Raw genomic sequence first — 27,124 nt, forward strand, 5'->3', positions numbered from 1 at the left:
CTGGCGCTGTCTTTGTCGCCATTCAACGCACGCACTCCCGCGTGCCATGACGCTTACACACCTCGCCATGACACTCGGACATGCGGTTGTGTGTTTTCGCATACCAACCGCCATTTCTCTTTCATACCGCGTCCTCACACATGCGGTTCCTCTCACACACGACCTTTCACCCACGCTATGCGCGAGTTTCAACATGCATTTTGCCACACTCATAAACACACACCGGGACAATCACGCTGCGGATTCACGCCACCACAAGCGCTCCCGGGGTCTCCATACCCCCCAAGCTCTGCATGTACCCGTTCACAGCACTCGCCCCTCCTAACTCGCATGGCGCGACCGAACCCACCTGGTCGCAATTCGCTTCAAGGGGGCATATTCCCTCCCCTCGTTCCTGAAGGAGGCCATCCTGCTGCTCGCACCGGATCACGACACATTCCCCAAGCTCGCCCTCATTATCCCTCACTAACTCCACCTGTGTGTGTTCCCTTGTATCATGTAGTTCCTCTACCTTGTCTATCTCCCGCGTCTCTGGTGTTCTTTCCTTTGTCTCTTCGTGTCTCGTCCGACACGTTTCAGACTCCTGGGCTCCCGTTATTATTTCCACAGTCTCCATTTTTATTTGTGTCTCCTTTATCAGGGTTTGCCCTAATTGTTATTTCATCTGACGAGTGGTGTCAATAAAGTCCCGCACCACTAACATTCCTCCCTGTGGTGATATCACACATCCCACATTATTGTGCTGTTCTACTTCCTGGCTCCATTTTCCTTCCCATTTGAGTCGTTCTTCCTCTCTGAGCCCCCTGAGTTGTTCATTATCTTTCCGGAGCTTTTCCATCTCTGTGGACTCCAACTTTGCTCTCTCCTTGAGTTGGTTAATTTCAAACTCATATTGTTTTTGTTTTCTACCCCACCGTCTCTCATGTTCTTCATTCTCCAATCGCATCGTTTCTTTCAATTGGCTGATTTCCTTTTCCTGTTTCATTCGTCGTTCTTTCACCATCTCCGCGTACTTCAACCTTGCTTTCTCCTTTAGTTGTTCTTGTCCCTCTTTTTGTTTCCTCTTCCACTGTCTCTCATGCTCTTCAGTCTCCAATCTCATAGTTTCCTTCAATTGGCCGATCTCCTTTTCCCGTTTCATTCGTTGTTCTTTCACGATCTCCGCATACTTCAACCTTGCTTTCTCATTTAGTCGCGTCTTGTCCTTCTTTTTGTTTCATTCCTTGTTCTTTTTGTTTCTTAGCCCACTGTCTCTCTTGTTCCTCATTCTCCAATCTCGTCGTTTCCTTCATTACTCTTTCTTGCATCGCATTCTTTAATCTGGCCTTGGCTTCTAACTGTTCGATCTGCACAGTGTGGTTCCTTAACATTTCATTCTCCGTTCTCTTTCTTTCCTCTCTCAACCACCTCAGCTCGTTTTGTAATCCCATCTCTTTGTTTTTGTGTTTCCGGAACTCAGAAGCTTTTTTTTCTAATTCCTTTCTCATCTCCACACCTCTTTCACATTCTTCCTTCCTCATTTCATCCATTCTCTTGCCGTATTCCTTTAGTTTTCTTTAGATATTTCTCTTTTCTTTTTATCTGCTGTTCTAAGCTTCCTCTTATCTGATCGCCTGATCTTACCTTTTTCTTCAGTTGTTGCAATTTCAAATCGTGTTTCCGTTTTTCCTTTTTAGGTCATCTCTACTGAGATGACCTAATAAAGCCGGACCAAATGTCCGTCCATCCGTACATCCGTACGTCCGTCAACAATTTTTATTTCTGATCTTGATGAAACTTAGTATGTGGGTAGAGGTTGATGAGTGTTGCACAACGATGTAACTTTTGTCCGGGTTCAAGGTCAGGGACGAGGTCACGAGGTCACGTAAGTTATAAAAATCGCCATTTTCAAAACCTATCTAGTCTGCCATTCTACAAGATATTCCGCAACTGTTTATTGATTATGATAGTAAAAAATATTATCTTGTATCAAACTGGACAGATTTTTGAATTTCCTTCCCGTTTGATCGTCACGTGATCTGGAAGATGGCCAAAAACGCCAATGCAGTTCGCAAAGAAGGAAGGAAGGAGAAATGAAATATAAATAATATGGAATAGGCAAAGCCTAGAAGCGAACGTAGAATTATTCTTACATTCGGTTCTGACTTTACATAAAACTTGTTCACAACTGTATACTTGCCAACTATACCGTGGTACATGTAAGCGCCGCACAGCTGATGATTTTGACGCAATTTCCGGTTACTTCAGCCTGGATTCGGGATCAGTGAACAAATAATGTAAATCACGATTAAAAAATATTTTTTGATGATGCGAGAGATTTCTTTATTAAAATTAACTTTGGGGGAAAAATAATTGAAGAAATAAATAAATAAACGATAACTTCTGGTCAAGAATAAAAGAAATTAAAAGTTCCGGAAAGAGTTTCAAAATCACTCCCGGTAATGTTAAATACGAAATAAACACTTCCTGTCATAAAAAAAAATCACCTTCGGAAGTATAAAATTAACTTTGGGAAAAAAATGATTGAATGAATAAATAAACACTTCCGGTCATGATCTCCCGGCATGCATCATTCCGCATGAAAAAAACCGGAAACAAAAAAAAAACCAGCAACAAAACAAAAAACGGTAGCAAAATAGTCATAGTCAATGACACGGATTCACAATGACCAAGGTATTGTGTTGTTTTTGTTGTTTCCTATTCTCTCATGTGCACGCGTTAAGTAATATTCACAAGATAGAGATAAAACCCAATCGTGTTTATACACCGCACAGCGTTTAACAACAACCGGAAGCAAAAAGTCAGCTAACGACACGGATTCCAAATAGCCAGGGCTATTGTGTTGTTGTTGTTGTTGTTGTTGTTGTTGTTGTTGTTGTTGTTATTTCCTATTCTCTCATGTGCACGCGTTAAGTATTAAGCTCACTTTGTTCGCTATAAAACACATTTTTTAGCCTTTTATATTTATACATTTTCCGCCGAAGGTGCAAAAGTTTCAAAACTCGAAATGTAAACGTCGGCATTTATTTTCAAAATATAATTTCGTGCGCGCGTGCCAAAATGCCGAGTCATCTTTAACCAAAAAATCTTTAACTTTAACCAAAGTTAATCTTTAACCAAAAAAAGAGTCAGTAGTCCGGTCATGGCGTCTGAGCAGTGGCCAGCGTGGTTCAGATTCACTGTGGTTTCTGGGGCGAAGGTGATTGTGAAGAAGTATGTCGGCGGTATAAATTCGAGTGACTGTATTGGTGATTTAATCACGCAACATCTTGACAACGAATATTCTGGCCGAACGATTGCATCAATTCAGTGCATCAGCAGGGATAATTCGCAGGCTCCTATTGATCGTGCCAATATCTGACATAATCACCGGCGGACATAGGGCTGCAGGCTGTGGGGCGACGCCACAGATCCCGGATGAGGGGATAAGTGATATATTATGCTACATGCTTCGGGCTTTCTGATTAATATATCAATGAGTACATTCCATAATTAATAATTAATGAGTCTGGCATCCAAAATGTTTTTTCATACCTGACATGTTACTTTGTGCAGTGTCACGAAACTTCTGTGGAATTAATAATTAATGAATTTGCTCGCTCTAACGATTTTTCAAACCTCAATATCTCTATAAATACTTGACCAATTTTCATTCTGAAAGTTGCATTATAATCAGTGAAGAATAATCTACAGGATTATCATAATCTACAGGATTATCATAATCTCCGAGAGCTAAGCCTATTTTTTTGTTTTTTTTTCTACAACCGGAAGTGAAATGTCCCCAGAGAGTGGACGCACCGGAAAACCACGTATTGCACTTACTGGTGATTCTGATGTGTTAATCCGGGTACCAAATGAACAATACATATTTATTAATTATGTCATTAGTAGTATTATCCTAGTGTATCTCTGTGAACTATTTCAATCTAAACGGTTAGTTTGGACTGTTTCGCGGTTACCTGAACTGAACATTGAGAACTTGTGGTATTATAGAGATGACCGTCACCCCCACACGGGGGTAATTTTTTTAGCTTTGTTTTCCATTCTTCTTCCAAGTTCTCTCAATCCCAGGAGTTACTAATTTGCTCTTCCTCTATTCTTTAGTTCAGTTTGCTCTTCTCTTGTTCCAACTTATGGGTACTCCCCTCTACTTTCCTCATTTCTTCCTGTAGTTCTCGACCTGTCTTAACCTTTCCATGAAATCATGGGTAATCCGCTCTACTTCAATCCATTCTCCACGTAGTTCCATGCCTGTATTGGCTAAGTCCTCCTCCAGCCTCCGAACTCGCTCCTGTGCCTCGTCCAATTCAATTTGCAATTCCTCTATACAGTTATCACCACACCTCCACTGCTCCAAGGCATCCGACAATTGTGTCTGAAGTTTGCCAATGTACGCTTTGTCATCCTGCCATGACCACGTGGTTTGAACCGGTGGGCGGGAGCATTTCCTTTGTGCCGTGCGTCTCGTTGCGCTATGAATAGCAACCCACTCACGCCTCGTGCCGCGCTGAGGTGCGGCCGCACCGCCATTTTGTGACTCCGAGTTTAGTTGCCGGCAAAGATCATGCTCAGGCCACTCCCACTGACGACAATTCGTGGTGCGATTATAATAAAAAGAACCCCAGGCCAGGGATTCAACATTAAAACATATTCCTCTCTGCCCCCGCTCGCCTTGAGCTGCCATTTTGCGTATCGGAAATAAAAAATTTCAACACTCATAATTTAATGGAACTGGAGGGTCGCTTCGCACACCCTTGATCCGGTTCCGTTAATTTCGTTTGGAGGCGGGTGAATTTGAATCCCACGTCCTGACAACAGTGTTGTTGATGTCCGCCACTCCGGCGTGCGGATGACCGCCTTGAGCTCAATTGCTGCTGCGCACGCCCAAATCAACGCCGAAACCCAGCTACGGGTGTTTTCAACACACCATAAACCAGCCAACTCTTCTGTTCATGCGCTACAGGGTCGATCGCCGAATTGTCGATGTACCTAATTATTCGCGCGGACAGAAATTCCGGGAGTTTATACCTCAACGGAGCCTGCACGAAAATGAGCCGCTTAAGCGGCTCGTTCCGAATGCGATTGCCGATCGGTTTTATATCGCCAAGCCCCGTCGGACCAGATGTACGTTTTATCGGCTTATAATCAGCCAGCTAACATTCTGAACGCATCATGGCAGTCGATGGCAGAAAGTGACACAACGAGCAGGTTAACATTCAAAAATGGGGTAATTTATTTAAAATGCACATATGCAGTGAATGGGGGGATGGGGACAAGACACGAGCAAAAACCTACAGCCGATGTCTATTAATTATGTATATTCTCTTCGTCAGTTCTACTTAGGGACAATGCCACAGACTTTCATGCAAACCCAAGAAAGAAATAAATACCGGGCTCGTGAGCCTTTATCATTTGCTCGGAGCCGGGATGACCGAAGGGGCTCCGAGAGACCGAGCGGGCTATCTGGCCACCCTCTTGGTGACTTGAGTCCTGATTTGGCGACCCTCGGCGTCTTTGCCCGGACCCCCGAGCTCCGACTGGGTCCCTTGGTCGTCCGGCCTCCACTGCGGCCTGGTCTAGTCAACGATGCCCTGGAGGAGTGAACGTGCCTCGACTCCGGCTTCCTGGTTGCTCCGGCGAACCTTCCAGTGAACCAACTGCCCGAACTCCAAACTCTCCAGCTCCAACTCAACTGGACTCCCCGGACTCCAACACTCCAACAACACTTCGGACTTCGATATTCAACTCAACTGGCTTCTCGGCTTTCCAGCATGGCTTTTTATCAGGTTCGGGGGATGCTCGCTCTTTCACCTTCGACCCTTCACCCCCAGCTGGCTACGCCCCTTTCACCGTTTTGATCCGTTCTTGCCGTCAAACACGGCCATGTTAGAGATCACCGTCAGAACGCGGCCGTGTTAGAGATCACCGTCAGAACGCGGCCGTGTTCAAGATCACCGTAAAACGCGGCCGTGGGTTGGCGTTGTTGCTGTTGTTGTTATTGTTGTTGTTTTTGTTAAAATAAAAGATAGAGACAGAATAACGGCAAAGTGAAGATGCACAGCCCGGCACATGAATAATTCCCGTTTTACATTGGTGGGGAAATCTAACCTGCAACACACACTTATCGACATAACTGATCTTCGGGGAACCTGAATGGTGATCTGTGAATTTCCACAACCGTAACAATATTGGTTTGCTATGTATGGATACGGATAGCTTCATACTCGACATAAATGCAGATGATGTTTATAAGGATATGAAAGAAGATGAAGATATTTATGATACAAGTAATTATGATCCTAATAACCTGCTCTTTTTGAATAAGAATTGAAAAGTTATTGGTAAATTTAAAGATGAATGAGGTGAAAAGATACTCAGTGAATTTGTCAGTGTTTGATCAAAAGCATATGCTTATAAATGCTTAACGAGAGGGTTAAATGAATTCAAATGTGAAAAGAAACTTACAGGTCTAAAGAAGAATTTATTGAAAGAGACCATTAACTTTCAACATTAGCCTTACTTATTTTATAACTTGGTTTACGCAGTTCTTCAGCTAATATGTAGGGTCGGTCGGTCGAAATATAAATATTATTTCAATTTTTAGAAATTATATATTTTTATGATTTTTTTTCAGATGTTCCATAGCAAAGACAAGGGTAGGTGAGGGGAAAATAAATATAAATCCAAGACCAGGAGGATCTAAGAAAACATTAAAGATGGAAGACCATTCAAATGCAGAATGCCCATGTTCACTATATCATCTGATGTGAAAAACAATAAAGAAGGATTAAAACTTGTTTTTACAATATAGTCTGGCATGTTTTTCTTATAGAAACCTGTTGGATCATCAAACAAATGGAAACAATGCTGAGAAAATTACTGTCCAAGTCGTAGATGTGTGCATGCACACCAGTGCATAGTGCTGGATATGATTTAAAAAATGTCTACTTGGAGTCAACACGCTCAAAACGGTCAATCAGAGCCATAACCAGCTCTTACTTTTCAGTGGGCATCTGATCGTATCGTCTCCCCATCCCCTGAGCACATCAAAGGCTGATTTCTGGTCCGTTGAAGGCTGAATATCAGCATCTCGCAGGGAAACTTTGACGTACTTGGTACCAAAATCATTCAATACAAACAGCGGTGTACAACTTTCGATGGAAATAAAATCGGCACGATCGAGAGTAACCTGCGAATCATCCCTGCTGCTGCACTGAATTGATGCAATAGTTCGGCCAGAATATTCGTCGTCAAGATGTTGCGTGATTAAATCACCAATACAGTCACTGAAATTTATACCGCTGACATACTTCGAAACAATCACTTTCGCCCCAGAAACCACAGTCAATCTGAACCACGCTGGCCACTGCTCAGATGCCATGACCAAAGACTACTGCGCAGCTCGACTGCGCAGTTTGGTTAAAGGGGACTCAGGCATTTTGGTGCGTGCACGAAATTAGATTTTGAAAATAAATGCCGACGTTTACATTTCGGGTTTTGAAACTTTTGCACCTACGGCGGAAAATGTAGAAGTATAAAAGGCTAAAAAATATATTTTATATTTATATTTTATTTCGGCAAATATACCATCGATGGATCCGTAAACCAAGTTATAAAATAACTAAGGCCTTACCTTGAATGTATTTGGAAGAGAAAGAATGTTTATAGAGAGATGAATCTTATTGGAAATTATAAACACAAAATATTCTCAGAGACTGTTTGAAAGAAAGCTCTAACAGCATTTGATGATAAAAGATATCTCATGAGTGATGGAATAAATACATTACCTGATGGGTTTAAAGTATAAGTATTAATAAATAATGGGGTTGGCGGTTTTAACGGGCTACCACTGCATTATTTTTAATTGATGAATAAATTAAGTTATTCCTGAAAATAAAACATAAATATTTATAGTATCTCTGCATGAGTACTCAATTTGATTAAAGAAATGATCATATGAAAGAGGACGAAGCCCAGCCCCCGGCAGGAGGAGTAGTGTCAAAAGGGAGGGCTCTGATGAAGTAATGTGCACCAGTTTGAAAAGGAGAAATATGAGTGAGCGGAAGCAAGCTAATATTGCGACTTTGAGAAATGGTAGACGTTACTGCATTAAAGCCTCCCTGTTGATACTACTATCAGGCAATCTTCAAACACAGGAGAAATCAGAATGGATTTTGAGTAGACTGAGCAGAGAGCCGAAAGGGATTGCAGCCCGAGGGGCATTTACCTAATCAGCTGAGGGGCCCCTCTGCAATGCACAGTGAAAACATTTGAGTGCTGTTCATCTCAATCAGCTCAGATAACCATGTTCTGTGATAATTGCATTATGTCATTAGTTTCAAATTAAATTATTTTGTGTGCACATACGGATTGGTTGATTGATTTGTGCTCTGCCTGAAGGCAGGTCCTTGGTTACTTGAAAAGGGTGATACTGGGTGGTTTGTTATTGCCTTCCAGCAGTTAGTCATGGCAGCAATTTGTAATTCGGCCAGGGTGCCGGTGATAGCTCGACTACTCTAAGTGAAGGACACTGTGGGATCTTTCATATCCACCAACTAATGAAATCAGATGGGACACCCGGCTTAACATTCATCTGACGGACGGAAAGCATATTCATCAATCATCCTGCCTGTGAAGCACTGGCATGACACTCGTGTGACTAACTTACCTTGCCTCATGTGGTGCGGTGTGCACAGCAGCGTATCTATCATGCCAAGATGCATGTGATTACCACTGTGGCTGTTGCGCTTGATCAAACTTTCCCTGACTCAAAGAAGACGATTAAATGATTTTTTAGTTCATTATTCTGTGACTGCAACATAATCTATGTCCACAAAGTTAATTTACAGGTTGGGAGAGAAAATGAAAAGGAAATGAAGTTGGGAGGAGAAATGCAACAAGTGAAATTAAAATGTGAAGAGATGAAAGTCAAATGTGATGGAAATACAGATAGAAAAAGGGAGACAGTGAAGATGCAGAGTGAGTGAAGAAAATGAATAATTATAACGAGAAAAAAATATAACAATGAAAGAGATTGACAGAATTTAAATTGTATTTGGCCATCAAGGAAAAGGTCTTTCTCCCATGATGATGTTGTGATGATATTTTGCCACCAAAACACCATGCAATCATGTCATCTATCTATAATTCCAGCAGTGTGTGTGTGTGTGTGTGTGTGTGTGTGTGTGTGTGTGTGTGTGTGTGTGTCTGTGACCGCTGTTTCTCGACAACCACTGGTCCGATCTAATTGAAACTTGCCAGATATATTGCTGGGGACCTGAGGATGTGCCTTTTCAAGGTTTGATATTAATCGGACAAGTGCTTCCCAAGTTATGGCCATTTATTTACCAAACCAATGACAATGTTTTAATGTTGCGTGGGCTGGGCCGATGGGGAAGGGAAGCTCAGCCGCGTTCCCCATTACGGGTTACAACGTACGGGCTTCCGGATAATGATGACTTCGTGTATTCTAATAATTTCTCGATTTCTTATGCGCATTTATAGATAAACACAATGCCCCAAGTTATGATCGTTTTCATATTAGATGGTACATAAATTTCGGTGACATCAGAGTGCTGTTCTGCTCTGAACCAGGAAGTAAAATTTTTTCTCTTTCTTCTCTTCTCTTTTTGTTTTTCCTTGCCACGACATTGCGAAAAGGTAAAATACGTTGGCGCTAATTGAATAATTGGGTATTAAAACTAAATTGCGAATAATCGTAACTGCGAATAATATGCGAACTTCCGGGCCACGTACGTACAGGCACGCAAGAGCGAAGAAACGGCCTGTGTGGTTGTTGTTTGTTGCTCGTGGTTTGAATATTTATTTATAATAATTATTTATTTATTTATTTATTTTACGGGCACGTACTAGTAATCATAATTTTCTCACAGATTGGAACAGACAGATTCACGATGAATGGAAACAAAATTGCATACATGGTCCAGGTGACTAGAATTTGATTTTTCTGGACACATTGTGTCACAATTCTCAATACAGGGGGATTCTACAGGGGACACGTCCACTCCCCCCCCCTCACTGTTTTGCTTGAATATAACATAAAATGTGTTTGTACAATCTACACAGGATTGGATGCAGGATTTCTCTAAATACATCAACTAATTATGTCCGAATCAGTACACAAGGAAATTAGACACGGGGGGGGGGGGTATATTCAGCCCATCACACTTGCACCACATCAACACCACACCAGTTAATATGAAAAAGAAAAAAAAATGCAAAAAATGTTTTTTGTGTTTTTTTTTCTGTGGTTTTGTTTTTGCAGTTTTTTTCTCGGCAGGATGGATTGGGAGGAGGGGGGAGGGTAGTGGACGAAAGTTCCTCTTGGGTGAGAAACGCACATCAAGCACACACGTGGTGTGATTTCACGGGGGGGGGGGTGATGGTGGAATTTCCCTGATGTGTTTTTTTAATCCGCAGCATTGCACTTGAAATTGTAAATTAACCCCCGACCCTCCCCCCCATCAAAATGTTTTGCATGATTAATTTGCCTTCAGAATTTCCCTTCAAATTACCATTCAGAATCACACTTTAAAATTAACCTTGAGAATTACACTTTGGAATTACCCTTTAGAATTACACTTTAGAATTACACTTTAGAATTACCCTTTGGAATTACACTTTAGAATTGCACTTTAGAATTACCCTTTGGAATTACCCTTTAGAATTACACTTTAGAATTACACTTTAGAATTACCCTTTGGAATTACACTTTAGAATTACACTTTAGAATTACACTTTAGAATTACATTTTCAAATTACACTTTAGAATTACCCTTTGGAATTACACTTTAGAATTACACTTTAGAATTACACTTCAGAATTACACTTTAGAATTACATTTTCAAATTACACTTTAGAATTACCCTTTGGAATTACACTTTAGAATTACACTTTAGAATTACCCTTTGGAATTACACTTTAGAATTACACTTTAGAATTACATTTTAGAATTACACTTTGGAATTACCCTTCAGAATTACCCTTCAGAATTACACTTTAGAATTACACTTTAGAATCACCCTTTAGAATTGCCCTTCAAAATTACACTTCAGAATTACCTGTTAGAATTACACTTTAGAACTACCCCTTAGAACTACCCTTTCGAACTACACTTAGAACTACCCTTTCGAACTACCCTTCAGAATTACCCTTTGGAATTACACTTTGGAATTACCCTTCAGAATTACACTTGAGAATTTTAAAGTGATTTTTATCCATTGAGAGATCAGGCCAATAATGACACATGGCACAATAACTCAAAAGTAGTGGACGGATTCGGATGAAACTTGGTGGACATGTTGGGTGTGTGACAAGGAAAAAGTGATTCAATTTTGGTGAAGATCCAAATACAAATCTGGATACAATAAATATTTCATTTTAAAAGTAATTCTTCACCATTGAGAGATCGGGCCAAAAACAATATTGTACCACACAGCAAGATATTCCAAAAAATGTAATGAGCTCTATATGTTCTCGTGGATGAGGCATTGCGTGGCGGAGGCATGCGCTCCACCGAGTGCTCTTCTAGTTTTATTATTGTTTGGCTCACGGCGGTGAAGTTTCAACTCTGGCATTTGCCTTATCAGAGGCGCCGATGTGTTTATGTTCATACTGATGTGTTTAATTTATCATTTAACTTATGTTGTTAAAAAAACAGCAAAGTGTTTCACAGGGCTCTGTCTGTGAGGAACATGGTCACGGACTCTGTCTGTGAGGAACATGGTCACGGACTCTGTCTGTGAGGAACAATGTTGTTTCAACAACCCCCCTCCATCTCCCAACTATCTATTTTGTTGACGATCTGAAATTAAAATATTCTCACACTGAAACCAACTCAACCTGACACTTCTGACTTATTAAAATCAGACTCTCAGTTTTGTCAGTCACCTTTGTGGCTCTATTACAAGGCTCCGAAGGAAAACAAACAAAACTGGAAATGTGGAATCAAATTTGAATCAATCTGTGATGGAACCTGATGAAGTCCAGCATTTATCACACTCAGCTACTCCTGTACCTCTCACATTTTGGCGAGGGAAGGGTATTCAAACATGGTGGCTGTGTGGCCCCAAAAGCGTGTGCTGCAGGTTCGCTCTTGTTGTACACACAAATCAGTGCTTGATTTTCACTGATGTTTGTGTATCATGTCACTGATCTGTATACGTGTATTTTACTTTCTTTGTCAACTCTTTTACACTCCCCCCCCCAAAAAAAAATACAACATAAATTCGAAAGGAATATTCTTCTTCTCTGTGTTTTTTTTGTACCAAAGTGTGATATCTGGTTGCAATCGTTTATTTGTTTCGATGTTCACGCCCGATGAGATCATTAGGTTCCCACCGATACACAATGTTCACAGGGTATTTCAATGTTTTCATTGATTCCTTTTGGTACATTTTCCCACAAATTTTCTGGAACTGGGATATCAACGTTTTTAAGATGTGCCAGCAGATTACTTGCAAACTCTGTTGTGTCGTTGTGTGTGCAGCTGTTCTGACATGAGTTTGTTGTGTGTATATGTTCCGTCATTCTCTTTGCAAACACTACCTTTTAAAAGGAGTTTTTCTCCTCTTGCTCTCGCCTCTCGCTCTCCCTCCTCCCTCTCTCTCTCTCTCTCTCTCTCTCTCTCTCTCTCTCTCTCTCTCTCTCTCTCTCTCTCTCTCTCTCTCTCTCTCTCTCTCTCTCTCTCTCCCCCTCTCCTCGCTCTTCCCCATTTTCTGGCTTCCTCTCTGTCCTTCCTCTCCTTTCCCTCCATCCTCTGCTCTCACCTCCCTCCATCCTCTCCTGTCCCCTCCCTCCGTCCACTCCTCTGTCCTCCTTCCTTCTGCTCCTCTGCCTTCCTTCAGTCCTCTCCTCTCCCCTCCGTCTGTCCATTCCTCATGCAAAACCATTGGATGAAAATTTGATAGCATTTATGGCAGATTATGATGCAGTGTTTTCACATTTGTGTTAGTATTATATTGCACCGATATTATAATATAATGCATTATAATTTATTATATAATGTATAATGCACCTACACATTATAATATAATATTATATAAGAATATAATATAATGTATTATAATACGTCACCGATAATTATCGGCCACACGTCGGGGGGGGGGGGCACACTTTCGGCCGCCAGTGGCTTGCAATGAAGAGCAATGAAGAACAGGGGTACAGATTGACAGTTTGTCACTGCGATTTCATTCGCTCCACCATGACCGACAGTAAACTGCTCTCAACAACAAAGTTCGACTGCCGGACCAGACATGAACTGTCATCCCAGTGTTTACAGACATGGTGGTTCATCATTGTGTGTGCAGTCCCATGGATGAACGTTAAACCTGTCAGAGTTATTTGGAGGTAGTTAAAGATTTTATTGTGTACTTCGTCAAGAGGAGGCGAGCCATCACCCGCACCCTGAACAAATTACAAATCCTGCCCTTACCAGCAGGGGGCACTGCATCAGCGGCACAGCCATGCTCCCAGCAATGATTCAAACGAGGAACCGAAGACTGTACACAAAATGAATGAATATCTGACTGCTCTGCACTGCACCCATGACCCAACAACGAAACACAGGCCAACAATCAACAACCACATGTCCACAACCTTCTGTGGTGCTGAACAGAATGCCATGTTTCGGTCTCAGTCTTCTCTCCATATCCTCAAGACCCCTTGAGTAAGGTGTATCTTCCAGCTTGACATGTCGAACCTTCTTTTTTCGTCCTCGTTTTTATTGAGGGTTGAATGTTTTTGTGTGGAATATTTTTAAGATGGAAGAAATGCTGTGATAATACACGGTAGTGGGAATGAGAGAACGATCGAGAGGGATTCGAGAGAAGAGTTGTGAGGAAAGTGAAGAAGAAGAGTCGTGTGTTGATGAAGCGTGGATCCGTGTTCCCGGGACACGAACAGGGAAAGAAACATTCTCCAAGCGAGTTGTGAGTGGATCGAAGTGTTGTGAAGATTTCTGGTGTTTAACATCTTCGTGAGTAGAACTAAAGCTCGTGATGTAGTTGGTGTGGTGCACGTGGTGCACGTTTCGACGTTTCCATGGTGAACGGTGTTTTTTTAATGTTCCACACAAGGGTCCAGTTCATGGAGTTACATTTGAACCACTAGAGGGCGAAGTTCGATGAAATCAAGGCGAGATTAGAAAGTTTGTCCACCATCATCATTCCGGGAAAAATTACATGTGAAGAACTTGAAAGATGGGGGAAAGCTGCGCTTGCTGTGGTTGTACCAACCGAAGGAGGAGAAACAGTGGAATTTACTTTCATGAGTGAGTGGTATAGTGGAGTACGTAACGTCACATAGTACATAACGTCACAGAGTACATAACGTCACAGAGTACATAACGTCACATAGTACATAACGTCACATAGTACATAACGTCACAGAGTACATAACGTCACAGAGTACATAACGTCACAGAGTACATAACGTCACAGAGTACATAACATCACAGAGTACATAACGTCACAGAGTACATAACGTCACAGAGTACATAACGTCACATAGTACATAACGTCACAGAGTACATGACGTCACAGAGTACATAACATCACAGAGTACATAACGTCGCAGAGTACATAACATCACAGAGTACATAACGTCACAGAGTACATAACATCACAGAGTACATAACGTCACAGAGTACATAACATCACAGAGTACATGACGTCACAGAGTACATAACATCACAGAGTACATAACGTCGCAGAGTACATAACGTCACAGAGTACATAACGTCACAGAGTACATAACATCACAGAGTACATAACGTCACAGAGTACATAACATCACAGAGTACATGACGTCACAGAGTACATAACATCACAGAGTACATAACGTCACAGAGTACATAACATCACAGAGTACATGACGTCACAGAGTACATAACATCACAGAGTACATAACGTCGCAGAGTACATAACATCACAGAGTACATAACGTCACAGAGTACATAACATCACAGAGTACATAACGTCACAGAGTACATAACATCACAGAGTACATGACGTCACAGAGTACATAACATCACAGAGTACATAACGTCGCAGAGTACATAACGTCACAGAGTACATAATGTCACAGCGTACATGACGTCACTGAGTACATAACGTCACAGAGTACATAACGTCGCAGAGTACATAACGTCACAGAGTACATAATGTCACAGAGTACATGACGTCACTGAGTACATAACGTCACAGAGTACATAACATCACAGAGTACATAACGTCAAACGATAACTAGTTAGTCCTACTTTACTACCAGACCATACATGACAATTTGTAGGTGACAAAATGGGTTGGTTGAATCGAAAGCGAATTATTACTTGGCAGAAAAAAAAATTTCACCAAGTATGTTCGTCTGTATTGTTTGTCTGTTTGTGACGATTTTTGGTGACTGCTTTCAAGCAATAGTTCTGAAATGTTTTGTGTGTGTTGGTGACTGGCCTAGGACAGCAATGCTTAATCTTTTTGCGTTGGTGGATTTTTATAAAATAAATAATGTATTGTACAGTACACTTGATATTGTATTTTTATAAACGAGTTCGTGCCCATACGTGCGTGTCCGTGCGTGCGTGGCCATACGTGCAAAAAAAAAAACTTTCAAACCGCATGCCTGAAACAACAACCACACAGGCCGTTCCTTCATTCTCGCGTGCCCTTACGTGCGTGGTTGTTCATGCGTGGCCGTACGTGCAAAAAAGAAAAAAAAATTCAAACCGCGTGCCTGAAACAACAACCACACAGGCCGTTCCTTTGCTCTCGCATGCCCGTACGTGCGTGGCCGCTGTATGTGCAAAAAATAAACTTTCAAACCGCGTGCCTGAAACAACAACCACACAGGCCGTTCCTTTGCTCTCGCATGCCCGTACACGCGTGGCCGTACTTGCAAAAAAACAAAAAATAAATTTCAAACCGTGTGCCAGAAACAACAACCACACACAGGCTGTTCCTTCGCTCTCGCGTGACCATACATGTGTGGCCATACGTGCAAAAAAAGAAAAAAAAACTTTCAAACCGCGTGCCAGAAACAACAACCACACAGGCCGTTCCTTCGCTCTCGCATGCCCGTACGTGCGTGGCCATACGTGCAAAAAAAGAGCAAAAAACTTTCAAACAACCACACAGGCTGTTCCTTCGCTCTCGTAAATGATGACTCGATTGGGGCATTGTGTTTATCGATAAATGCGCAGAAGAAATCGAGAAATTATAGATAGATACAGTAAGTCATCACTATCCGGAAGTCCGTACGTTGAAACCCGTAATGAGGAACGCAGCTGAGGATCTCTTCCCCAATGGCCACGCCTAAGCATGAACGTGAGTAGGGTAAGAATACTGATTCTGGCTCACTTTTCCCCATGTAAATGAATGGGGGATTTTCAGCGATTCATATTTTTTTTCCCTAAAAATAAATCCCCTTTTTATCCCAAGGTATATTTATTTGTCTCCCCTTTTAACCTGGAGGTTGAACCTCATTGAATTGAACACCTGGGGGTTGAACAGCTCACTCATTGAACCTATAAAGATTTGTTCATTCTCAAATTCCTTCAATAGTTTAATTTTCTTTGCACAATAATCCCCATCTAAAATATTGACAAACAAAACATTTGAATCTTTATATTTTTTAAGATACCCCATTTGTGCCATTACGAAATGATAAACTTCTCTTAATGCTCTCATCTGACCACCTCCTGAGCCACATATCATTTTGAGATTATAGTAAATTGTTTTTTCATTGTTCAATTGATAACCATCAAAGTTTTCAGTCCATTCAAGGATATTCATTTTTTCTTTACATCCTCTAACTTACTAGTTTTTAAATTAATTCGCTTATTTGTTTTATTTACCTTTGTTTTAGTTATTTTTTCAATAAGACTTATTTGATATTTTTCACATTCATTATGTTTTCCATTTATATACCAAGACTGAGATTTTCTCCACTCTTTAGTTTGATTAATACTTGGTTTAACCATTTATATATTGTGAAAAAACGCGGCGGTAGCCCTTAAAAAACCCTAACCCATCTTCCCATCGTTAAAACATAATCTATTTTATACACTCTATCATACAATATCCATATGGAACACAATCTATTCCATTATCTAAAATAAATCTCTTATCATCAAAGGCTCCTAATGCCTTTTTATTTACTTCTTCACTATATATGTTATGTTTATAACTTCTTATTGTATTCATTTTCCTATATTCTTCTTTCTTATTCATCAAACAATTATAATAATTTCTAAAAGTTATTGATTTCTTTATTACATATTTCTTTATTCCCTTTAACCTCTTATCAATCTGTTCACCATACTTATAAGCATATGCCTTTGCTCTCAATCCAATAAACTCACTCATTACTTTTCCACCCAACTCATCCTTAAACTTACCAATAACCTTTTCATTCTTTTTGGAAAATAACTCACTCTTCTTGCTGAAATTACTTGTATCATATACTCCAATATTTTTCTTCATATCTTCATAAACATCATCAGTTTTTATATCTAGGATAAAACTATCAGTATCCATATACAACAATGAAACATTTTCACCATACTCTTTCTTTAAGTCATTATACAAATAATCATACATCAATATCTTTGATAAATCAAGAACTGCTGTTCCAATATAAATTGGTTTATCCATTACAATACTTTCCTTTTTCATATGAATTGCAGAAAAGTTCTCTGAAAAAACCTCTTCTCTCTCAAAACTTGGTTTATTTATCAATCTCGAAGCTTCTTTCCAAGATGTTGCGAATCTAATGTTTTGCCTGTTTCTAACATTTTCCATAGTCTTTCCAAATACAGCATTATTCATTAATTTATAAAAGTCCCCTTCAAATTTTACTTTTGTATTTGCTCTCATATCTGTATTGAATTGAATATACTTTTTCACCCAAGGACTTTGTTTAAATTTTAAAACTCTATGAATTTTAGCCACTCTCAATCCTTCTCTCAAAAACTGTTTTAAGCTTCTCTGATGTAAAACATATCCCTCTTTATCATAGAATGTTGTTAATAACTTTTCTGTTGATTTGCCTTTAATATTAAAACTTTTATGATAATCACTTAACCATTCTTTCTTTGGAGTTTCTTTCTCACATGCAAAAGGAAGATCTTTATGCTTATTATGAAGATCACTCGGGTACCTCAAATCAACTTCAAAATAATAACCTTCTTCTTCGTCATTCAATTCCTCTTGAGAAGAAATAACAATATTCATCAAAGCCTTTTCATAATCCTTTTCTTCCACCCACTCTAATTTACCATAAGGCAGAGATTGAGACATTGCCCATCCATACAAATTATTAGCATCAAAATACATCAAATAATTACTATCTTTTTCACTATCATAATTTGGAAGATATTTATTATTTGCTTTAGCATATCTTTTTGAACATACTTGTGATATTCCACCTCTCTTGGACTTCTCAATCATCAAAAGCATATCCACATCACTGATTAAATCTATATCTTGTTTTGTCATTTTCAACATTGCACTCCAAGCTAAACCAGGAGCTGTGAAATAGTGGGCAGGATCTAATCCATAACAATTTTTATTATGACAGAGTGATCTAAAAGCTTCAAACACATCAGCTAACAATAAAACATCTGTTTTTAGATATAAATCGTGATATTCTCCAAGGTTCTTTATCTTAAATATTTTCCATATTTCTTGTGCGTGTTTATATTCCTTATCACTTATCTCTTCTTCATAAAGGTTATTATAGAAACTTTCTTTTGAAGGAAGTTGTGTTTCTTTAAATCTCATAAATGAATCCATATAATCATAAGGATAAATTCCCTTACTTGTAAGAATTTTCTCTTTACTTTGAATTTCATTCCTTGTTTGAATTTCCTCTCTCGTAAGAATTCCTTCTTTAATCAGAATTTCATCTTTAATCTGAATTTCCTCTTTAGTTCGAATTTTCTTTATAATTAGAATTTCATCTTCAGTTAGAATTTCCTCTTTACTTTGAATTCTCTCTTTAATCTGAATTTCCTCTTTAGTGAGAATTTCCTCTTTTGGAAAGAATGAATTAAGATTTGGAAAAGAGTCCGTGGAGCTTAGATTTGATGCGAGGTAGGCTAGTGGTGTTCCCATAAACTTGTAAGAATCTAAAAACCTAATACGAGTTAAAGGTTTTGTGAATATCATTTTTGAAAATGAAATATACTTTTGACTTGTGTTTGTTATAGCAGAAATATTCCCTGGTGTTTTTGAAAGTTCATTTATAAATAGATGTGTATCATAGTTGGCGCTGTTGTGAAGAAAGACTGGAATAAAAGAAGGTAATTTATAATTAAGATTACAACAGGAATGAGCGGGACCTCTATATTTACCAGTAAGATGACAATGGTCTCTAACTTTAGACTCCTTAATTTCCCCCTCACAAATATGACAGATATTGTTCATTCTAAATTCTAATTTTTCTTCTTTGGTTAATTTCATCGGTTCATTTGTTTCTTTCATTAATTTAGTGAGTCTTATACAATCCTTTTCTAATCGTTTTACAAACTCTTGTGAAGCATTTTTTCCACGATAATGTTCAAGTTTGTTATACTTTTCTCCAACAGATGATTTGATATAATAACAGAAACCACAAGGAATATGTTTTTGATATTTATTTGTATATGGTTCTTTTGGATTAGGAGAAGCAGTATTTATCTTTTTAAGGATACATTCAAAATCAGCGTATATCACAAATGGGTGCATGATAGATTTATTATAATCTTCAAAATAAATCTTTTCACCAGGTTTAGGCATTGTAATTACAGCTGATTTATGATTACTACAATATTTTGAATGTTGTTCTAATCGTTCTTTTGTATGAAATGAATTAAGACATCGCTTACAAGGATATATTTTGTTTGCTGTTCTGAATACCTGAGAAGAGATTAATCTTGATAAATTATTGATGTATGTGTAATGTGAATTCTTTCCAACACTAAAATATAAAAGGTCAATGTGTGTTTCTTCATTTTTATAGTTGTTTGAAATTTTTAATATTTGAACTTTGTTTGTATCCGTTAATCCATATACATTAATAGAAAGATTATTCTTTTTCTCAAATTTAGGAATATCTGTTAATGGCATTGGGAATTTAAAATCTTTAATGTCCAAGGTATTCTCATATTTCATATATTGTTTTACTCTTTCTGAATTACATTTTGGTGGATGTAAGTGAGCAAGAACAGACCAGAGAAAACATTTATTATCATTGTTCTTAATATTAACAACTGCCTTCTTTAGTTTTATTTCTTTTGGTAATTCAATATAAGAAGAAGCTTTAAGAGGGTTTGATTTTAGAATGTGTATATCTAAAAAGATGATTTTTTTAATATTGAATCCACTTCCTACCACTGTATTATCAACATCCTCCTCTTGTCTTGATAGTTCTTCATAAACCCCACTATTCAAAAAATCTTGAAATGATGTTATAAAATGAAGATCTGTTCTCATATAAGGAGTTTGTTCTTCATCTTGTCTTTTCATATTCATTTTCACTCCCATATAAAACTTTAAAGTTTTTATTTCTTTTAATGTATTTTTAATAAATTTTTCAACATCGGGTTTCACTATTTCAATTGATTCAGCTATTGATGATGGACTGGGTTCTCCAAATTGAAAAATCCTTATTTTTATATGCCCTTTAAATGCCTCATCAGTGTTTTTAATATAATAGTCTCCCTTTACTTTAAACTCATTTTTCTTGTGTTTTTGTGATTGAAGATGTTGATTATAACTACTCTTCAAAACATCCTTTGAACAGATATCACAATGTTTTCTTTCCAACTCAAGAGGAGATATTTGATGAAATAGATTAAATGTGTGTTTGTTGGTTCGGAGGTGTTTTCTATAATGTTTATATTCGTGATTACAAACATCGCAGTACGTTGTATTCACCATATTTATAGAATAAAACTTTGCTTAAACTAAAATTTTCTTGATGAAAATTTCGTTTAATTTATAGGTGAATCTGTGCTTAAAAACATTTTATCCTCCAACTTTTTCACTTAATAAATACAATGTTTCAAGACACAAAAGACAAGTTTCAATCAATCTCTTCATCTGTTAAAGATACTGAGAAATATGTCAAGGATGTAAAATTGAACAAAGATAAATATAACAACTATTGGATAAAAACTATTATGGTAAATAATATGAGTTCTTCAATTTCCTTCAGTGGAAGGGCTTTTAGTATACCTGGTAGAACATCAATTAAAGTATCTCTAACAAAAGTTTCTCCTCTCCTTCTAGTAATATATTCAAAACTAGAAAAAGCAATGAAACAAGAAAAAGTATCAAAGAACAAAAACCTTATGGATGAAGCTTTAGAAAGAAAAGATAAGACCATCTGTAGTATGCAAGGAGAAATTTGTATTTTTTTCAACAACCCTAAAGATGTAAATCTTGATGAAATAAAGGATGTTAATATATCAGGTGAAATGACATTTCGTTCAATAGTAGTTAACGATAATTTTTAAATTACCTTTAATATAAAAAATGTTGTCATTGAATCTGATAATGAAAAAAAGTATATCGATATCGATGGTAATATACAACTGAAAGTATAGATGAATTTCAGTTTAAGTAAAGTTTTACTTTATAAATATGCTAGACTTTCCTGATTCTCCATATGACAAATTTGAGAATTGTCCTGCGTGTGAAAGACAGGGATTAAACACAGAGTCAAAAGCCTATAAACAATGTATATTCTGTGATTATCTTCTAATTAATGATAATAAAAAATATAAAAAGGAAAATAATTCTTTTAGATTTACACCAAAAATGAATTACTTTACAAGATTGATTAGAGAAATGAATGTAAAGTATGAGGATGATAACACACCTTTCCTTACAAGGGAAGAAACTGAACGTATAAGAGAAATGTTCAAAGGATTGTTGTTGTATATTATTCATGGATGTAATTTTCAGGGAAATATCAACACAAGATATTGTATAAATAAAATAATGGATTATCTTGAAATTAAACCTGAACTTAGGATAAAATATAGAGTTTCTAAAAAAGCCAATAATAAATTAAATAACCTGTTTTTCAAATATATAAATGAATGATTTTTTACCTATTTGGGAAAATAAGATAAAATTTAACAACCATAAAAATCTCCCAAATTCATTAAGATGTCTCATAGTTGGTTCAAGTGGATGTGGAAAAACCTGCTTACTTTTAAAAATGCTCCTCACTCCCAACTTTTTAGATTATGATAATTTAATAATTTTCACAAAGTCGAGTTTTCAACCAGAGTATCAACTACTCTCACAAGGTTTTAATGCTGGTCTTCAAAAAGAAGATATAATAGGTTTATTTAAACGTCAAAAAAACCTAAATGATTATAACATTGAAGATATAATTCAACTATTTTGTGATACACAGAGATGTAAAAAGAAATCAAATCTTATCACTTGTATTCTTAGTGATAATACGGATGATATACCGTCTCCCCAAGATTTGGATAAATCAAAAAAGAACCTCGTTATCTTTGATGATTGTGTTAATGAGAGAAACCAAACGGTAATGGACAGCTACTACACAAGAGGGAGACATTCTTCTTGTAATTGTATTTATCTTAGTCAATCGTACTTTCAACTTCCTCGTCGTTCCATCAGAAACAATGCTAATACTTTTATTTTATTCAAGTTAAATTCAATAGATATCAATAATTTTTGGAGAGATAATTGTTCTACATTATGTAGTAAAAAGAAATTTGAGGATTATATGAAGCACATGACTGAAAAATATAAATATATTGTTGTGAAACAAGATGAGATATTAAGGGATATATTTTTTGTTTTATAAACAATTACATATATAAATGACAACTATTATTATAAATCTTGTGGGTAAATCTGCTTCTGGAAAAAACTTTCATAAATCAAGGTTCTTGTGTAGTACAAATGAGAATATTGTAAATTTACTTAAAAAACACCCCGTGATACGCATTGTATCAACAACAACTAGAGCAATAAGACCTGGAGAAGTAAAAGGTGAAGATTATCACTATATTTCAGTGGAGGAACATATGCGATTGAGGAATGAAGGACAAATATTTGAGGAGGTTTCTCTTGGTACAACAAAATATTCACATTGTAAGAGTGAGTTAAAGAAACTAAAATCTGGTGGTGTTGGGATATTAGAAACTAATCCAGAAGGAACGAGACAAATTATTAAATATCTGAGCGGAGTGAAGATTTTATCATTCGGTTTTGATGTTGATGAAGAAACTCAACACAAACGTATGAAAAGCAGAGATGCAAGGATTAGTGAAGAAGAAATTACAACTCGCATTAATGTTAATAAAGAATTTGATGAAATATTTAAAGAAAAGGATTTATTTGAACACATCTACTTGAATGATGAAGAAAAGGAAAATTTCCCTGTTGATCTTTACAATTCATTAAATGATATTTTACAATAAATAAATGGATACAAAAGAAAGAGCAAGAAGATTTAAGGAACATCAAGAGTTGGTTTCAAAAGTTGTAAAACAACAGGAAGACATAAATAAGAAACGCAGACAGAAACTAACGGGCGAAGAAGCATTTGAAAAAAAACAAGAGAAATTTTTTAAACCACTTTTAAAAACTTCCCAAGAAAAAATGAAAGATGTTTCCACAGTTCCCACAGTAGAATATACTCCCAGAAAGCTCCAAATGTTAAAAGATTTCAGTCAAATGACGGAGGAAGAATTAGAGCATATTGGAGAATTAGAACATGATGAAGGTTTATTTCAACAACTGGAAGAGATTAATCAAGCCCCTGATTATATTGTGAATGCTGTTCAAAACAATGAATATTCAGCAGATTCAAAAACCAAAGCAGGACTCATTCCAACAGAACAACCAGCAATATTTCATCTTGTTCAAGAAAAGGTATTGATATTTAATGATGAATTAAGGTTCTTAAGTTCTGCTCAACCCGCTGTTAAACTAACTCCGAGATTAATGTTTCTTCTCACAAAAGATGGAAGGCAAGGTTCAACTGTGAGGGATGAATCAAAGTATATTGATAAACCATTGGATATGGAAAATAATGATGATAGAGTATATATTGATTTGCTGAACACTCTAAATTATAAGGTTATTCTTTCTGGTAAAAGTAGGAAGAATGAGAAGGAGAAACACATTATTCAGGCTTTAAGTATCCTTGGTTCAGGTATTAGTTTTCTTCCAAATGACCCATCGCAATTAGTTAATAGACTGTTATTGTTGTTCGGCAGTAAGAAGGCTGGAAATAACAATTGTTTTAATGAAGCATCAGCCATTTTAGACCAGTTGATGAACATGAAAATAATTAATAAATCTCAATATAAAGACATTTTATCTCATATTAAATAAGATGAGAAGCACAATCCTGAGTTTTAATTTCACAACAAGCGACCACACATCTTCATTCCCATACCCACTACAACTTGACACAACAAAAGAATATGAGGCATCTTTATTGTCCATGGAGACTTATAATACCTTATTTAATATAACCGAGAAAAATGACAAGTTTAGTTATAATCCGGGAAGTGGATACAAAACGATAACAGTCTCACCCGGAGCATACGAGATTTCTCAAATATCTTCCGAAATTGCTCGTCTTATGAAAGAACAGGGTGATGAACCAAAAAATATTGTTATAAACATTCAAAAACATACTTCAAAATCAACGATTAAAGTTAAAAATAACTACAAGGTTGATTTCACAATTGATAATTCATTTAGAGAGTTATTAGGTTTCTCCTCAAAAAAGATTGAAACTAATGGGACGTTTTACAGTGATAATGTCATTCAAATATCCTCAGGAATAAATTCGGTGTTAATTCACTGTGATTTGATTGATGGTGCTTATAATGATGGATTAAAAACAAATACAATATTTTCATTCAGCGCATACTCAACCCCAATTGGTTATAAATTCAATATGGAGCCTAAAAATTTGGTTTATCTACCTGTGTCAGGAAAAACCATACACAGAGTAAATTTTAGGATAACCGACCAAGATAATCGTGTGATTTCTTTTAATGGAGAAGTTATATCCATCAGAATTCACCTACGTGAAGTTTTTCAATAAATAAATACGATGGTTATTGTGAGGAAGCACGAGTTGGGAAAATATAAAATAATTACAGGGGATGGGATGTTCCTTTCCCCGTACTACAAGGGTGAAGGTATGTATCTTGGTAGAGGATACTATAAACCTAAGAGACAAAGGGGTGTCGGACATCAATTTAGAGGAGATGGGATAATTGATACTCTCATGGGTATTGGTTCAACTATTCTTAAACATAAAGACCTAATTGGTTCAACTGCTTCTGCTGTGGGAAATGTAGCAGGTGCTGTAAAGAGTATAAAAGATGCTCAGAAAGAATCTCATAAATTACAAGCAATAAAAGAAATTAAGAAAGGTAAAACTCAGTTGTCCCCCAAGAACGACAGAAAATAATTCAAATACTTGGATCAGGGTTTCAAAAGTTTTAACATCTTTTTTCCTAAATAAATACAAGTATGGAAGCAATTGATAGTATCTATGATTTGGATGATACTATTATTATCTCAAACTCCACTAAAAAAGAAGATTACTTCAAGGTAAATGCAATAACTGGAACAGACTGGAATACAAATGGTACAAAAAGTTTTGAAATAAATAATCAACAAACCTATTTGAATCTCTCCGAAAGTTTCTTGTTGTGTAAATTTAAATTCACTAAGGCTGGGAATAACACAAACGCTACACTTGTAAATGATTTCTTCTGGAAAATGTTTGATAGTGTGCGATTGTATATTGGAACACAAGAAGTTGAAGCGGTTGATTATGTCTCTGCTGTATCTGAAATGATGAAATTTACACTCTATACATTCAGTGATAGAATGGGAAAGGGGTCTGTCGAAGGTTTTATTCCTGATATGTCAACGGGAACAAACACAGACCCTGGATATATTCAAAGGAAAGGAATGTATAATGATGATACAAAAGCAGAAAATAGTTTTACTGTGGCAGTTCCTCTTAAAGGTATATTTGGATTTTGTGATTATGATAAAGTTCTGTATGGTCTTAAAATTAGATTTCAACTACAAAGGAATGATAATGAAAATAGATTGCTTTTTGGTGTTGGTAATGCTTTTGGTGATCAGAATAAATTTGTAATTGAGGAGATGAGTTGGTATATCAGTGAATATACTCCTAATCTTAAAACAGAAGAGATGTTGAATCGAAGACTTAACTCAAAGAAACCACTCAGTGTATCATACCTCAAAAGAAGATGTCAACACGTTAAACTCAATCAAACTACTTACACGTGGAATTTGGGTGTTCTGGAAGGAAAGCCACGATATCTGTGGATGATTTTTAAAAAGCCAGATGGTGATACTGCGACTGATAAGAATAATGCATTGAGTGATAATGCTAAGGTGAAACAACTTCGCGTTTCTCTAGATGGAACATTTTATCCACGAGATAGATTGGAAATTAATTGGGAAAAAAATGATTTTGCTGAAGCATACAAGTCTTACCAAAAGGTGTGTGAAAGTAATGGAAATAAAGAACCTATTTTGGATATGACAGCATTTAAAAGTTTGTATACAATCTATACGTTTGACCTGAGCGCTCAAAAAGAAACTATAAAGTCTAATCGAGTGGATACTTCCCTATACATTGAAAGAGGAGAGAGTGAAGAAGTTGATACATATTGTTTGCTTTTGGAAGAAACAGAATTGCAGATTAATACAGATAATGGTGTGATGATTAGTCTCACATAATTTTTTGTTAAATAAATGAGTGGCAAAGTACCAACTGGGGTATATGTTAATCAAATCAATCTTCATAAACTATCATCTTGTGTTCAAAATCAAAAGCCTTGTACGATTAACGTTAATACAATTCAGAGAAAAGGAGCAGTAAGAATTGATGTTTTGCTCACAAGAGAACAGGTTAAAATCTTGAATGACACTGGCTCACTTAAAATTAAAATGACAAAACCAATGTTGAAAAAATATTCAATAAGAGAGACGAGTGGAGGATTTCTCCCATTTCTAATTCCTTTATTTGCTGGTTTAAGTGCGGTTGGAGCATTGACGGGTGGTATTTC

The 27,124-nt window shown here is 37.1% G+C and overlaps 1 protein-coding gene across 1 annotated transcript in view; it reads left to right on the forward strand.

Moving 5' to 3' along the window:
- The first annotated feature begins 13,763 nt into the window (after positions 1-13,763).
- Positions 13,764-27,124, forward strand: part of LOC147009416 (uncharacterized) — a 53,442-nt gene continuing 40,081 nt past the window's right edge. The window contains exons 1-2 of the mRNA XM_085861879.1: positions 13,764-13,949; positions 14,097-14,290. Of these exons, the coding sequence (XP_085718005.1) occupies positions 14,287-14,290 (4 nt within the window). The 5' untranslated portion in view covers positions 13,764-13,949; positions 14,097-14,286. The remainder of the gene's footprint in view (positions 13,950-14,096; positions 14,291-27,124) is intronic.

The sequence above is a fragment of the Eptatretus burgeri genome, chromosome 17 (assembly GCF_056783735.1).
Source record: "Eptatretus burgeri isolate ZD-2024b chromosome 17, Ebu_testis_v1, whole genome shotgun sequence".
Classification (NCBI taxonomy): Eukaryota; Metazoa; Chordata; class Myxini; order Myxiniformes; family Myxinidae; genus Eptatretus; species Eptatretus burgeri.